At 39.6% G+C, this 14,275-nt stretch overlaps 2 protein-coding genes across 7 annotated transcripts; both read right to left on the reverse strand.

Annotated features, from left to right (window-relative positions):
- Positions 1–640: 640 nt before the first annotated feature.
- Positions 641–7,836, reverse strand: LOC306833764 (C4b-binding protein alpha chain-like). Of its 6 annotated transcripts, XM_079359271.1 has the most exons (13): positions 7,720–7,836; positions 6,767–6,865; positions 6,459–6,647; positions 6,213–6,312; positions 6,019–6,092; positions 5,742–5,921; positions 5,450–5,629; positions 4,817–5,008; positions 4,158–4,241; positions 3,302–3,343; positions 2,935–3,004; positions 2,056–2,121; positions 641–1,802 (listed from the first exon to the last, which is right to left on the reverse strand). In XM_079359271.1, exons 2-13 carry the CDS (start codon positions 6,822–6,824, stop codon positions 1,760–1,762), a joined length of 1,278 nt encoding a protein of 425 aa, XP_079215397.1. In that variant the 5' UTR covers positions 6,825–6,865; positions 7,720–7,836; the 3' UTR covers positions 641–1,759. The 6 variants fall into 6 exon arrangements, with proteins under 6 accessions (XP_079215397.1, XP_079215399.1, XP_079215398.1 ...); XM_079359273.1 differs by lacking the exon at positions 4,158–4,241; XM_079359272.1 differs by lacking the exon at positions 2,935–3,004 and having other exon boundaries at positions 7,720–7,835.
- Positions 7,837–11,971: 4,135 nt separating this feature from the next.
- On the reverse strand, positions 11,972–13,584 carry LOC306834256 (CMRF35-like molecule 8; the record flags this gene model as incomplete). Its single annotated transcript, XM_079360090.1, has 3 exons — positions 13,522–13,584; positions 12,392–12,724; positions 11,972–12,291 (listed from the first exon to the last, which is right to left on the reverse strand). The coding sequence occupies exons 1-3, from the start codon at positions 13,568–13,570 to the stop codon at positions 11,972–11,974; spliced, it is 702 nt and encodes a 233-aa protein (XP_079216216.1). The 5' UTR covers positions 13,571–13,584.
- Between the last annotated feature and the right edge of the window lie 691 nt (positions 13,585–14,275).

Below are 14,275 nucleotides of genomic sequence, written 5' to 3' on the forward strand. Positions count from 1 at the left end.
TAGGTTGTTGATGTGCAAAAATAAATGCAGGATAGAAATAACGTAAAAAGGGGCTGGATAAACACAACTAAATAAAGAATATGCGACATTTGACACATAAATACCGCATTAATCCAGTGTGTCCTCTGTAAATATCTCTGAGTTATGAGTGACGACAATGAGTGACGCACGAGTCCCGCTGTCTGTGCCTGAGCTTGCCTGAGCTGTATTTACATCACGTTTACATATAAAAGCTGTTAAAGTGAGAGAACAAAAGATAAAAGTAACTCACACTGTGCTCACTGCTTACTTGAATGTCATGGTAGCTTTTTTGGGTCATAGTCACTCAGTTTAAATTGACATGCAATGTGCAGCTACAAGCTAACTAAAGAGTGCCACTATTAGCCTGCTAACACACTGTATCCTCACTTGCTCTTAGTGTTACTTTGTGAGAGGGTTTGGAGGTGTGGCCAAACTTAAGTTTGTTTTGGTTTCATGCTGGTGCTCAAGGGCGACATCTACTGGATTAAAGTCGCACATTCTTCCTGAACTGTTCACCCTCCATCGGTCACTGAGATAAATCTTTCACCTGGGTCAAACAGGCTGAAGTCGAAATGATTTCTAGTACACCATGTATCTAAACATTTAGAGAACGTAGTCATCATTTTGGTTTTCTTTTATTTATTTATTTTAAAATCAATAACAAAAACGAGTGCCAATATGAAAGCAGTTTTCCCCTTCCATCTAAAACAATACAAAATCTGTTCATTGAGATGTTCAAATTCAAAATAATAATAATTAATAAATTAAGATTAAAAGCCAGGCGAGTGCAAATGCGTCAAGAGATTTTTGTCTACACAACATTACGTAACAGACACAATATCTACATCACAATACTTTCAATAGCCCTCCACTTTATTCTGAAGAAGCAAACAACAGTCATCCAACTTGGAACAATTAAATCTAACGTCTTCTTCTGAAGAAACCTTTCAACTAAAGTAGGCTAACATTTAAGCCTCTATTATGTTTTAGCAAGTCACAAGAAATACCACGAAAACTGTCAGACAAACTTCTACAGTTTCTTCGTTAAGGCGTATTGAACATCCTGCATGCTCAGGCACAGTGCTGATCCCCTCGGTTGTCTTTGTACAAGTCTGGAGGACGGTTTTTATTAAGTATAAGCCAGCTGCTTTGAAATTCTTTTCTGCTTTTCCTTATCTTAATGTAAGTGGGCAGTATTTGCAAAGCGGAGCTGTGCTTTAGTGCAAGTGCATGTCTCTTTAATAATCATGGGCCTGGTTGATCAAAAGGTTTAAACATAAGAATAATCTGGACTTGAAAATCTATTTCTCAGGAATTAGTTCATCTTTGTCCTATTTTTTTTTTTTTTTCCAAAAAAGGGGAACAGCATTTGATCGAGCTGTTCTGGATATAGACGTTTAAACTTTTTATGTGATGTAATCGAGTAGGAACATTTTTGAAACTGTTGTCTCACTCCTTCATAATTACATATTAACTGTTATGATGAACACGCTAGACATCACTGTGTTGAAATAAACAAGAGTAAAATGAAAGGCGTCTTGAGCGACGCACTACAATGTAAATGATCGGAGAAGGCCCTCCTCGAGTGTTTGCTAAAGCCTCAGCTCGTTCTGCATTCATAATCTCAGCCTTTCTCCAGAGACACTTTCCATGCCGTTCCATAAGCATAAGCGTCTCCAAGCACATAGACGGCAAGAATACATTCAAAGGCTAGTCCAGTGACGATCCTCTTCTTAATCTAAGCCTTCATATGATGTAATGTATCAGGATCGCTGTGATTACTGCGGAGAAGGAAAGAAGAAAAGCAGTTAGACATTTTGAATTACAGTTGAGCAGCAGGAAGTTGACCGGCAGGAAGTTTATCAGCAGGTTGTAAAGAATTCCAGGGAGCCATGAAAGAGGGGGGGAAAAAAATCTCCAATGAGGCTTTCCTCATAAGAATTCATTATGGAAGAAAAGAGTGGACATTTTAAAACATTGTCACAAAGCGGCGTTCAAGAGTTTGAATGTGCTCTGAGCGGTCCGTCTTCTTACCAACTCTGGAGCTGCACAGCCTCTCCGTCACCTGTAGTCTCATTTTCAGCAGCGACCTTCTCAGAGCTGCAATCCAAAACCAATTATCAATATTAACGCTAACTAACCCACGGGATTGATCAGGCAGGCAGGAAGCAAGAGCAGCCACAGGAAGAGGAGGAAAACACCTGCTTCACCGGAAAGCAACAGAAAAACCCACGAGGAAGAATAGTTCACACGCGCGTGCGCACACACTTCATGTTTAAAACGCTGAACAGCAAGTGAAGCAGTACACACAAAGAACCCCACCTTAAAAAAAAAAAAAAAAAAAAAAAAAAAAGGATTTCCTGAGAAACCTGACCAGAAATGTGTCACACCAGGCACCACTTCCTCTTTAGCAGATCACAAAATAGAAATCATTTAAAAGACACAGAAACTTCTGACCGTTCTTCGTATGATGGCAGTTTGAGTTTTGTTTTTAAATTATTCCTGAAAGATATTAAACTTACTGTTGACCAGGAACAAGTCTGCAGTTTACACTAACACTGAAACCTGTCACTGTATGTCCTTGTTGGCTCTGGATTTGAAACATGCATGAAGTCATGTCTATGCAAACACGCGTTGCTCCTGTTCGTTTGAGACACCCGTGGAAACTGACAGAGCTGTGCATCTGGTACAAATGACGAGCCTAATCCCTACTGACAAGTTACAATTACGGCTACGTTAAAATCTGCTTTATAGAGAAAATGAAGCTTGAATAAAGAGCTTGTGAAAGCACACAACACACAGCAATCACAGAGCTGGACAGGATGAGGATGCTGAAATAAGAAAAAAGTGAGACATAAAAGAAAGGGATCAGCACAGCTGAAGGGTTAGTCAGAAGACGAAACAACATTTTACCCCTTCTTTTTCCTTTTGTAACAACCAACAGCAACAACGGCAACAACAGCAATCGCGGCGACAGTCCCCCCTTGATTTGGGAAACAAAAGGAAATGATGTAAAAAAATCAATCAATATGGATGGATGAGCCAATGAATGGAGCACCATGTAGATGGTGGAAACCTTCAGGACAAAACTGGTCATTGGAATATTTTTTTTTTTTTCCTAGAAGAAAACTCTGTTAGCATGTAAGTTTAAACAATAAGAACCTCCCACTGCTCAATGTTTGTCCTTTACAAACCTCCAATCCAACAACACATGATGCAGCCTTATTTCAAGAAAACTAAACACTTCCATCTGCTGTTCAAGGATTAAGTCGAAACTTACCAATAATCTTCCCAGTGTTATCATTGCTGCTTCCTCCGTTGTCTGCGAAATAAAAAAAAAGGCCAGAGTGGGTTTGTGAGGCTGGTAAAACATCCGAGATAAAGTAAGAGAGGGAAATACACAAAGATGAGATGAAGGGATGCTGATTGCTATTCCTCAGAAGTTCACATTAGAAAGAGTCCTCTGGTGCTCACGTTGGGGGTTTCTCTTGCTCGTTGGAATAGGGTTTTTTTTTTAAGCTAATTGAAGATTTGGGTGTTCAGCAGTGATGACTGACAGTCATCTGCATCAATGTAAACAAGTCTATAAAGTCTCCTGGTGTGAAGAGCTGCTCCGAGTTAAGGCCGGGCGATACGACCGCCAACAAATACCACGGTTCATTTTGACATTTGATCAAAGAAACAATGATGTTGTTTTCTGTCTCGTTCACTGACGTTGTCTCGACTGTGAATAAGATCAACTATTAACGCTGGGATCTTCGTTTTGATCAACCATTTTGTCTTTATTTATTGGAATAATTCAAACCAGAATCGAAGCGTCGCTTGAAATGAAAACGACACGTTGGACTTTTAAAGTCGAGATGAACTTCACTCACTCACATTTCACGTCTTTTTGTTCTGTGTCATTTTCTCTAAAAACAGAAACGTGTCCAGACGGCGGACATCTCTTCCATATCACGGACCACACGACTCGCCGTCAAGATAATACCAACCTTAACGCCGGTAATATGGGTAGAGAATAGATGACTGCTTTATACTTCTATTATTAAAACGTCAGCTTGATCATTCAACTACAGTGAACACAATGGCTGTACACTGAATAACTGATAGTCTAGAAAACATAATATGGACTCTACCTTTTCCATTCTCTCCCTTATCACCATTATCATCCTCAACATCCTTTCCACCTGGCTTCACTGTAGTAGGTGGGCTGGGCGATTCTACAAAAATATAAAACATTTAAAACCGCACGCAGTGAAGCCTGAAAATGCAAACATTGGGTCGTTATTTATACATTTAAAAAAAGATGGCGGACTTCCTGTCGGGTTTTGACTATGGCCACCGTTGCATTTCATGTAAATGGTCATGCAAAAAAAAAAAAAAAAAAAAAATCGGGGCGGGGGGGATTATCACATTTTTTGCCGGTCGCAGGTGACCTTGAAAATTTTGTTGAGTTTTGCTTCATGTTCAGGCCATCAAAAAGGAACAGGAGGAACAAAAAGAAGAGTAAAAACGACGAGAAACATATAAATAATCATTTGGGTTCCAGGACGGTCCGATGCACTTGTCAGAGCTTTGGGCCATAATAACTTTGTTCGTGCTGCAGACGTAAGGGATGTGCTCAGATTTGTTAAAATGTGTTAATCTGAAAACTGATCATTCCATGCACACACACACTGGTCAATGAAAAATATCAATCCCTGAGCTGGAAGATCATCTATATGCAGGTAAGACACGTTCTTCTAAAAAGGGATCCACAGGGAGGCGACGGGTCATAGAAGGTGAAAACACTCACTCTTTTTGCACGTCAGCTTCACAGGACTCCAATTCCCCAGAGTACACGTCGTGACCGCAGAGCCTCCTGCGTCCTCGTAGCCTTCGTCGCACACAAAAGTCACGCTGGTGGCATGTGGGAATGTTTGTGAGGGAACATCTTGGTCCTTCAAATTCATGTTGGACCCTCCGACAGGTTTGGAACAGTCTTTAGCTGTGAGGATAAAGGAGGACGCGTCGAAGCTTCAGTTCACGTGTCGTTTCTATAACCGGTGCACGCTGCTCACTTCTTTTATGTTAAGGATGCTTTCAAAAGAAGGGACTGGACTGATCTGTCATTGTGTGGGAAGCAACGGGTCATATAAAATGATATGAGCCAATGAGAAGATGTGAGGGGGAACTGACGCACAGCCTTTAAGAGCTCCATTCAAATATTTGGAAAGTAATTAAATGCCACACTGTCGACTTAGAAAGTTACAAATATGAGGAACATTTTATCAGCTTAACTATATTTAAATCTATTTGAAGTCATAAGCAAAAGAAAAATAAGCATATTGTGAAGATGTGGTGACATCTGGATCAGTCCAAAAAAAATCATCTTAAAACATAACAGGTGGTTTGTCATTTATCAGAAAATAATGTTCATTTGACTTACGTTTACATTCCAGGAGCTTAGGTACCCACTGATCCTCGAGTTCACATACAGAGGTACTTGCTCCTATCTTCACATACCCAGCTCTGCACTGATGAGTCACTGTAGCTTTGTGTTTATACGGAGGCCGAGAGCCTGCAGTCCAGTCGGCATTTGCAATGTTTGGTTCCGCACATTGAACATCTGCAGGGGATTTAACATGTAGAGTCAGTCAGTGTGTGTGTGTGAGCCTGTTAGTCACAGCATGGGGTGACTTTGGTGTTCACAAAGGACGGAGAACATATGGAAGCCTTACTTTTACATGTTGGAGGAGCAGGTGTAAATGTCCCATCAGCCGAACAGATGAGGTATTTGGATCCACTCAGAGAGAGACCCTTCTGACAGGAGTACTGGACGACTTCCTGGTATTCATAGCTCTCTTTCTCTGCATAGAATGAGCCATCAGCAATCGCAGGTGGTGGATCACACGTTATCACTGCACAAAGAGAGGTACAGTACATGGGTTTAAGGTGGAATAAACACTTGAGTTGTTCTTAAGTCATGAGCCTCGTATTAACAAAGAGATGACTAACCTTCACACACAGGCAGCCTGTCCATCCAGCCTGCATCTCCACATCGGATTTTATCTCTGCCAACCATTGTGTATCTAATTAAGGAATTAAATATCAAAATATTACTTTGGGGGAAAAAAACAATCACTATGACTGGAATAAGATTAATTTAAAATAAGTTTAATTGTGATAGTCTCAGTGAGATTGATACTAACCCCTCGTTGCATTGTATCACTGCTGTATCACCAAACTCGGTGCCTGTAGGGTAACTTGCAATACCGTTCATCACGTTGTCAAGTGCACCACAGTTTTTCCCTGAAATGAGATATCATCATGCACAGCATGTCAACGGCCTGGTCAGAAAAGGATCATTAACTCATCTAAAAAACACACACATATATATACACTTTTCTGTTATTTATGGAAGTGTTGAGCTCAACACATATATTGTTCATATTCACTCTCGCATTGCAGCCTCACAGGACTCCAATTCCCAGCAGTACAAGTAATGGCTGCAGACCCTCCTGCAGACAGGTAGCCAACATCACAGCTAAAACTAACGTTGGTCCCATCTGGAAATGTCTGCAGAAGAATGGCATTGCCCTTTAAATTCATGTTGGGTCCTGGAACAGGTTTGGTACAGTCTTGAGCTGTAATGATAAATGAATGTGGAGAAAGAGGAGCTGTTAAGGGGAGGACAAGATAGACCAAACACTGGCTTGTTTTTTAATCACATTGGCGTGTTCAGCTAATCTCCACTGTCACTCACCTTGAGCAGTAATAGCAAGGCCAAGACTGCTGAGTAGAAGGAAGAAACTGACAGCCATGATGGTATCTGGCAATGCGGGCTGGAGTCAAAGAGTCATTCCTGCCAAACAAAAAAAGCACATGTAAGAAGGACCGATCAACAGTGTTAGTAACAAAACAATATAACATGGAATATAAATTAGAATATATTCATCAGCATTTAACTTAAACATCCCAACTGGTGAATAATGCCAGGAATTAACAGTGACATTTGTAAGTCATGTTTAACTGTAAGTTGTAAGCCGATAAAGCTAAACTAAAACATCAATGAAGCTCAAATACCCAGAGCAGAAATCTAAAAAGCATGTTTCGTCTCAGATATAAGGTTCACTGGTTTTAATGGTTGCAGCTACGTTAAATGTGTCGACGTATCCTTTGTAGGCTAAATATTAGTTCACGCCAAACTCCCATTAAAAATCTGTCAACATTAGCAAACTGGAGTGACTCTGCCTGTGTGGAGCAACTAACTGAACTTTTCTGTTTCCACTTAATGGATTTGTAAATTCGGCACAAGTTGTAATACATGCTAAATTAAAAAACAAGACATTACAGCATTTTAAAAGCAGCCTCTAAGACGTCTTCTCTCTACAAAACACACTGTGGGCGGCAACTCGTCATGCTAAACCAGAGATACACCTGAAAATAACCTCATTTTAAAAGCTTAAACTAAGCCGAAATATACTACAGTACATGTAGGTGTAGAAAAAATATGACTGTGTGTTCAGGCAAAGGTTTAAACTTACTCATAATCAAGGTCGCGGCAGCCTCAAGTAAACCTAGTTTGCTTTTGCAGGCTAGCTTAACTTAGCTAACGTTGTAGTTATTTTAAGGCGTTAACGCCGATTTAACTTTACTTCAGGCTTGGACAGCTTGGTAACACATCGGAATATTTCTTTTTGTCTTTTTTTTACTTACCAGAACAGCTTTAAATCGTTAGTTTCCCCTCTGGTAGTTGCCTCAACAATGGTGATCTTTCCTCCTAACTGCTAAGACGCCTTATCGGAAATAGGCGTGGCTTGAGTAAACAGTGACGTAATCAATGACCTGAGCCAAAAGTCAAATTTACCAAGAGAGTCTGTGAAAATGTCAAATATATATCGTGTTAAAGAGACGTCAAAAATGTGTCATTGGCAATATTATAAACTTAAAAATAACTGCGAAACCTCTGTTGATCAAGGATTGATTTAATTTTTGATGTTATTAGTCTTTATGGGAAAATGTAGTTTTTGGTATCAAAAAATGAAAAATAACGCTGCCTTAACCATATAACTTGCAAAAAATAATCATTCTTAAATGTTCATTTATCAGTAGAAAACTTTTTTTGCATGGTAAATTTTGTAAATAATACAAGGACAGACATGAAAACTTTGTAATTTCCTTCATAAAAAATACCTTCTTTTAGTTGGTGAATCTGAAAATGGTATCAAAAAGTTGTCATTTATTCAATGGGCATATGAATTTGTCTTTTGCCCCCCAAAAGAGGAGGAAAAAAAGTTGTTGCCAAAAAAATCTGTAATGACTGCTTCATGTGCTGGCCTGCCTCCAAATACAACATTAAGACATTATCATTACAGAGTTTAGTTTATTAATTTTGTAGTCAGGGACCATGTACAAAAATGACATTAATCTCAAAGAGAATAGATGCTTTGTACCAGATAGCAGTTTGTTATCTCCAGCTGCAGTCCCTGGGCAGGTCAAGACAGAATACAATATAAAAACATGTAAATTCATATCACAAAAGTTAAACACTTAGCATTAAGTTAGTAAATTTAAGAACCTAAACCAAACATTGTCAATGAACATGAGAGGGCAAACACAAGATTTAAAGATGGCTCCAATGGCGTGACATCCCTAAAGTGATTGTAAATGCTGGAACAATATTTAACAACGTTGATCTCCTCCATTTAATCATACTGGTTTTTTAATCTTGTATTATTTATCATGATATGTGCTGCTGCCCTCTTGGTCACCTCTGTGGAAGAGATCTGGAACTCAATGGGTTAATTAACTGGTTGAAAGAAGGTTAAAAAAATTGCCTCCACTTCAATGGTAACTATACACATGTCAAAATCAGTCTAAGCATTCACAGTTGGTGATGTAACGGGCCCAACCCTGGCAGATCAATCTGAGGAAATGATGCACTTCCTCCTAAGCAGGAAGTTCAACGGTCCCTAAAACAAATATTACAGTTCATCATGTTTCTGCCCTTTCCTTCAAATCTGTCTAAAGACCCACCAAAAATAAAACTAACTCGCCTTGAGAGCATTTGAAGAAGCTATCGGAGCCGCTCTAATTTCTCTTTGAAGGCCTAAAAAATATAAAACAAGATGAGTTTAATCTACTTGTTGTTTTCCTCTGGTCAAATATTTTATTATTAGAAATTTGTGACGATGTAAGTGGGAGTAACATATTCCATATAATGTAAGTACTCAAATATAAATCCATGTTTTATTCTCGGAACTGATGACAAATAATAGTGACATTTAGACCCCTGAGATCTCTGCCCAGTTTGATCTGCAGGTTCAGTACTCCAAAGGAAAAATCTTTATTGTTCCTGAGGGGGCAATTTGGTTTCCAGCAGTCACCATACAGGCAATACACATCTTATGAATAGCTTATAATATATACACATGTAATATATACGTCATGATAGACGTAGGACACAGAGACCCTCAGACAGTATGAGTGCACTGACAACAACACATACAGCTTATTTAGAAACCCAAGAACTATATAACATCAGTCCGATTGTGATGAGAGAGGACTGTGATATTTAATTCTGTATTACCCTCTCCAACCCTGGATTTTTTTCCGTCATACTAAACTTGACAACATATTTCCATGGCATAAAACACTTCACCATTGAGTCACTGTTTGTTTTGAGAGATAAGTTTCCAGAAAAAAAGGTGGGGTATTCACACCCACACACTCCTCAAACTCTACATTACATCCTTTCCAGCTTGTAGTTTTGAACATGATGGAGATTGTTAATGTGTGGTGGGAGATCTGCGGGTTTGGCTTTTCCGGGGTTGAAAAACGCCTCATGTTTCATATGTTGAATTGTACAATAGAGAAACTGTTTGGCACTACCAAAACCGTGAAGGGCCTCATATTTATGTTGTATGCATGACTTTAAAATGAACAGACGGACGATAGGATAAATGGGGGAAAGATATTTAGTATGAATATAAAAAGGCAGTCCCTATTTAACTGATAAAAAACACAGATCTAATTTAACATCTTTCATGGGATCTATTACACCACACAGGCTTCATCAATTTATCCACAAAACATCTGGAGACAATGGAGAAGGGGAGTCAGCCAGCTTTTTAACAGGTACAACAAATACACAACTGCTGCTACCTACCTAGCATTTATTATTGCTATTTAGCATAAATCTATATATAAATGAAATCTTTAAACTGTTAATGTCTCAAGCTGCTACTGTGTGTGTGTGTGTGTGTGTGTGTGTGTGTGTGTGTGTGTGTGTGTGTGTGTGTGTGTGTGTGTGTTTGGGGGGGGGGTGACAGCTCATCCCCCTTTTTACATCTGTTAACATACATCAAATGAAAAGTGCCTTCAATGCCGTCTATATCATTGTTGGTAATGGTTATGCAGAGCTCTCGTTGTTTAATTAGGAAGAGCATTGATGACACTCTGTTAAACATCCTGACGTATGTAATGACCATGACTACTCACAGGAAGTCAAGTGTTATCAAAGCCATGACACCAAGGCCTAAAGAGCTGAAAAGACTTACTACTGTATGATAAACAGAGCCAAGTGTTTGTTGAAACGAATCCGCCTCCTCCTTTTGGCATTTCTGTGTCTCAGTGTTATACATACATGAAATATGTAAAGAAATGTCAGTAAGGATGCAAAACAACTCCAACGCAGCAGAGTATACCACCATGGAAAACCCATTAGTCCCCTGAAAAAGAGAGATGTGGTGAAGAGTAATCAATTACAGAGACATTTTTAAGAGTCGCTGTCAGTTAAACACTCTTTTATGCTCTCATTAAAGTAAGGAGAAGTCTAATACTTTAGCCTAACCTGCAGAGAAGCCGCTTCTGGTCAGTCTGATTGAAAGGTAAAGACTTGTTTCGGGCCTCTTTCACTGTTGCTTGGCAGGTGGAGGTGCTCAAGAACGGAGTGGGAGAAGGTGGGTTTGTGGTTGGAGTTGTGGTTGAGATGGTGGTTGTTGTCATTCTGTCTGCACAGTCGTAAACCGGATAGCCTGATGCATACAAAGAAAGATAGACATTTTTGTAATTGTCATGCTACTTGTGGAGATCACCCAAAAGCCACGGATCAGATCCCAAGCAGAAGATTCTAGAAAACCAAAGTTCAAATATTTTTATAAAGTCTTCAACTGTATTTTTTTCTCGTATCTATTGGGAGAAATCCTGACGCAGAGTGTGCCCTGGGATAGACAGTTGACAGAGATGGTGCTTATTTATTGTGCTGTCTACTCTTATATGACCACTAGGAGTCGCCACAGTCAAGCCCCTCGTTTAAGGCCCTTTACCACTCTCTCGTCCCAACATCCCCCCGTCTCTCTTCAGCTGTGCGGTTAAGGCAAAACTGTCCAAAAAACAAACTGTGAAAAATGTGTTGTCTGTTTCTGTAGCAAATCGATCAGAAGAGTGGTGTGGTCTGTTAAGGGTTAGGGTCTGTTCACTTATATTGTCTAAAGCTGTGTGCAGCTACAATGACCCATTAAAGCTTTGCGTTTATGCCACAACCACATATAGTGTCCAGTGTGGTTGCAGAAAGCGCATGAAGTAAAAAAAAAAATAAAAATGGCACACAGCAGCTTTCCACTTCAGATATCTGTAATAGACCAATTCTGAGGAAAGCAAAGTCGATCTTGGCAAGCTCCGACCATCCTCTCTTGGAGGAATATGTTCTTCTCCCATCTGGTCGGCTGTATAGGCCGCCCAGGACTAAGAGCAACAGATGTCGAATTTCATATGTTCAGCACTGTTTATGTAGTGCAATTAAAGGCAGGGTTGGTAACATCCAAAACTGGCATCATTTTGAAGTATAGCATTCTTTTAGTGCTCTAATGTATAGATCAGCATGCATTTTGTTACATCGCATTTTATCAGTAAAGATAAACTGAACGTTGGCATGGTAACAAATTCTTGCGTAGAGTTGAAAAGGAGTTCAGTTGTTACCTTGTATGTTAATGACATAGATACAGTCGCTGTCTGCAGACAGAGGGACCTGCACAGAGAGGCGATCACTTGTTTGACTGCTGACGTCATTGCTGGCGATACAGTAGTAGTCACTGCTGTCCTTTGTCACTGCACCACAGTGCAGCCTTAAGTCCGGTGAGCGTTGAAGCATGGCCTGCTTGTGGAACCAAGTGTAATGGATGGCGGTGCCCTGATCACAACCACAGCGCACCGTCACCGGCTGCCCCCAACATGTCGGCCTGTTCACCAGAGAGCTCAGGGGCCAAAGTCTGGGTTTAGATACAGGAACTGGCAAAGATATGCAAAGGTTTAACCTCAGAGGAACAAAATGCAGTCCATAGATGTTCCTGACAGTGTCATTATTTATTTTATCTCGCTTTCTACTTACCTTCAGTGACAGCCACTTTGACTTTAAACATGACGTCAGCATACATTTTGTCAATCCCAACCCAGTACACCCCAGCATCGTCAAATTGGAGTTTTGTGACTTTCACAAACAGCCCTTTATTTCTTGCATCCACAATGAGAGACCTGTGCGTGCTTGTAGTCTTAACCTGGTTATCTGAATCCAGCAGGATCTCACAGGTTTCTCTGGACTCTCCTCGGCACCAGTACTTTTTACTGTATCGGTAAAGGTTTGCATCGTACTCGCAGGATAGAATAAACTCCCCTCCAATGTGAGCGGTGATCTGCTTGTTGGTACACTTTAGCTGCACGCTGTCTGAAACACAAGGGCCAATAAGAAAGACGAGAAGATGAGAAGTGCTCTGGGCCACAGGAAACAGAAGATGTGCTGCTGTTTCAGCTTCAAGGGCGATATATTTTCCACTTTCAATTTGACTCTGAAGAAACATTTAAAACATCAGTGGGTAGACTGGATGAAAAAAATAATCACGAAAGGTGCACCATGTAGATTTGGTAGTGAAATTTGAAAGTAGGGGAAGTGAAATGAGGATGCAATTGGAACACTGTTTGGAGTTAAAAAGCTACCAGGAGAGTTACAGTATCACTGTTATAACTTCTCACCTATAGCATTTAATCTGCAAACAGGGCTCCAGGGACCAACTTTCCCTCTGAGGACAATTTGTGTATAGAGTTATAAACATTTACCTCATAATACATTTCTCTACCAACCTCCATAGTGCACTTTGAAGTTTCTGTTTAAGGTTAAGCTGTACTCGTAAAAAAAATCACTTGCATCTGTATGAAAACAAAAAACAATTCATATGCAAGTTTTCTGAGTATGAAACCAAACATTGTAAATTCAGTAAATTAACCTTTTTTTTCCAAATATAAAATTTTAAACCAGCCCCAATCGCATACTGTACATGAATGTATTGCATGTTTAATGTAGGAATAAATAAAGTTTTGAATAAATGTAAACAGCTGCTATAAACAATCATATATTGAAAAAGACAATTTTCAAACAACTTTTCAATGAAATTTCTAAAAAACAGAATTTGTACCCTCTTTTCAAGAATGTCACGTTTGATTTAAAAAGATTTACAGTCGACTCACCGTGAAAAATCAGAATCAGACAGAGTGTCTTCATCATGCCAATAGCCATCTTTCAAACCTTACAGTGAAACACAGGAGGTGGACTGTGGGGGTTTTACTTCCTGTAGGTGCATTGTTGGTTAAAGAAGTGCTGAAGTGTCATGTCCTGTCATCACATACGACAGTCTGCATGAGAAGCCCCCCCTTATGTTCTTTACTGTTGAAGAAGCTTGAGCTTCATATCCGGAGAAGAAAACACATTTGCTTTTTTGGTCAACTGGCCTTATTATACTTGTAGTCCCTTCTTTGGGGTGAGGGGCAAATCCATTCACCAGCTCACTTACATAATTATCTATCTGTAGTAACACTTGATTCTATTGGATGATAACTCTGACAATAAATCCCACAAACAGAAAAGTAAAACATTGTTTCTTTATCGCAGAGTGGCAACTTGTGATTTTTTTGTTTTACCATGTCGCCACTAGGTGTCAGCATTTTACCGATGAAGTGTTCAACACCTGCTGAATGAAGATTTAAAGGCATTGTTGTTTTGACCTGTCTGACAACATGCAGTACATTTCTTCTGATGTTACTAACCTTACAAAAAATACGCATCTCGCAAAGCATGCTCTTAGTATGATTCATGCAATGCGGGTTCTTCTTACAATTAATAACCTATAATCTTTAAAAAGAGGAAGTCCTGTAAGGTCAACATAATGCCCATAGTTCCCTGAAACAAAGCTCCTCTCTTTGTTTTTGAACTCTAAATATTAAG

Source organism: Symphodus melops, assembly GCF_947650265.1.
Source record: "Symphodus melops genome assembly, chromosome: 13".
NCBI classification, from domain to species: Eukaryota; Metazoa; Chordata; class Actinopteri; order Labriformes; family Labridae; genus Symphodus; species Symphodus melops.

Excerpts from the sequence above, each read along its gene's own strand:
- LOC306833764 (XM_079359271.1), bottom strand. The coding sequence starts at position 6,824 with ATGGCTGTCAGTTTCTTCCTTCTACTCAGCAGTCTTGGCCTTGCTATT. Across the intron at positions 2,122-2,934 it reads TACAAAAGGAAAAAGAAGGG|CTCTGAGAAGGTCGCTGCTG; the intron begins GTAAAATGTTGT and ends TTTGGATTGCAG. Across the intron at positions 1,803-2,055 it reads GCTGTGCAGCTCCAGAGTTG|TAATCACAGCGATCCTGATA; the intron begins GTAAGAAGACGG and ends CCTTCTCCGCAG.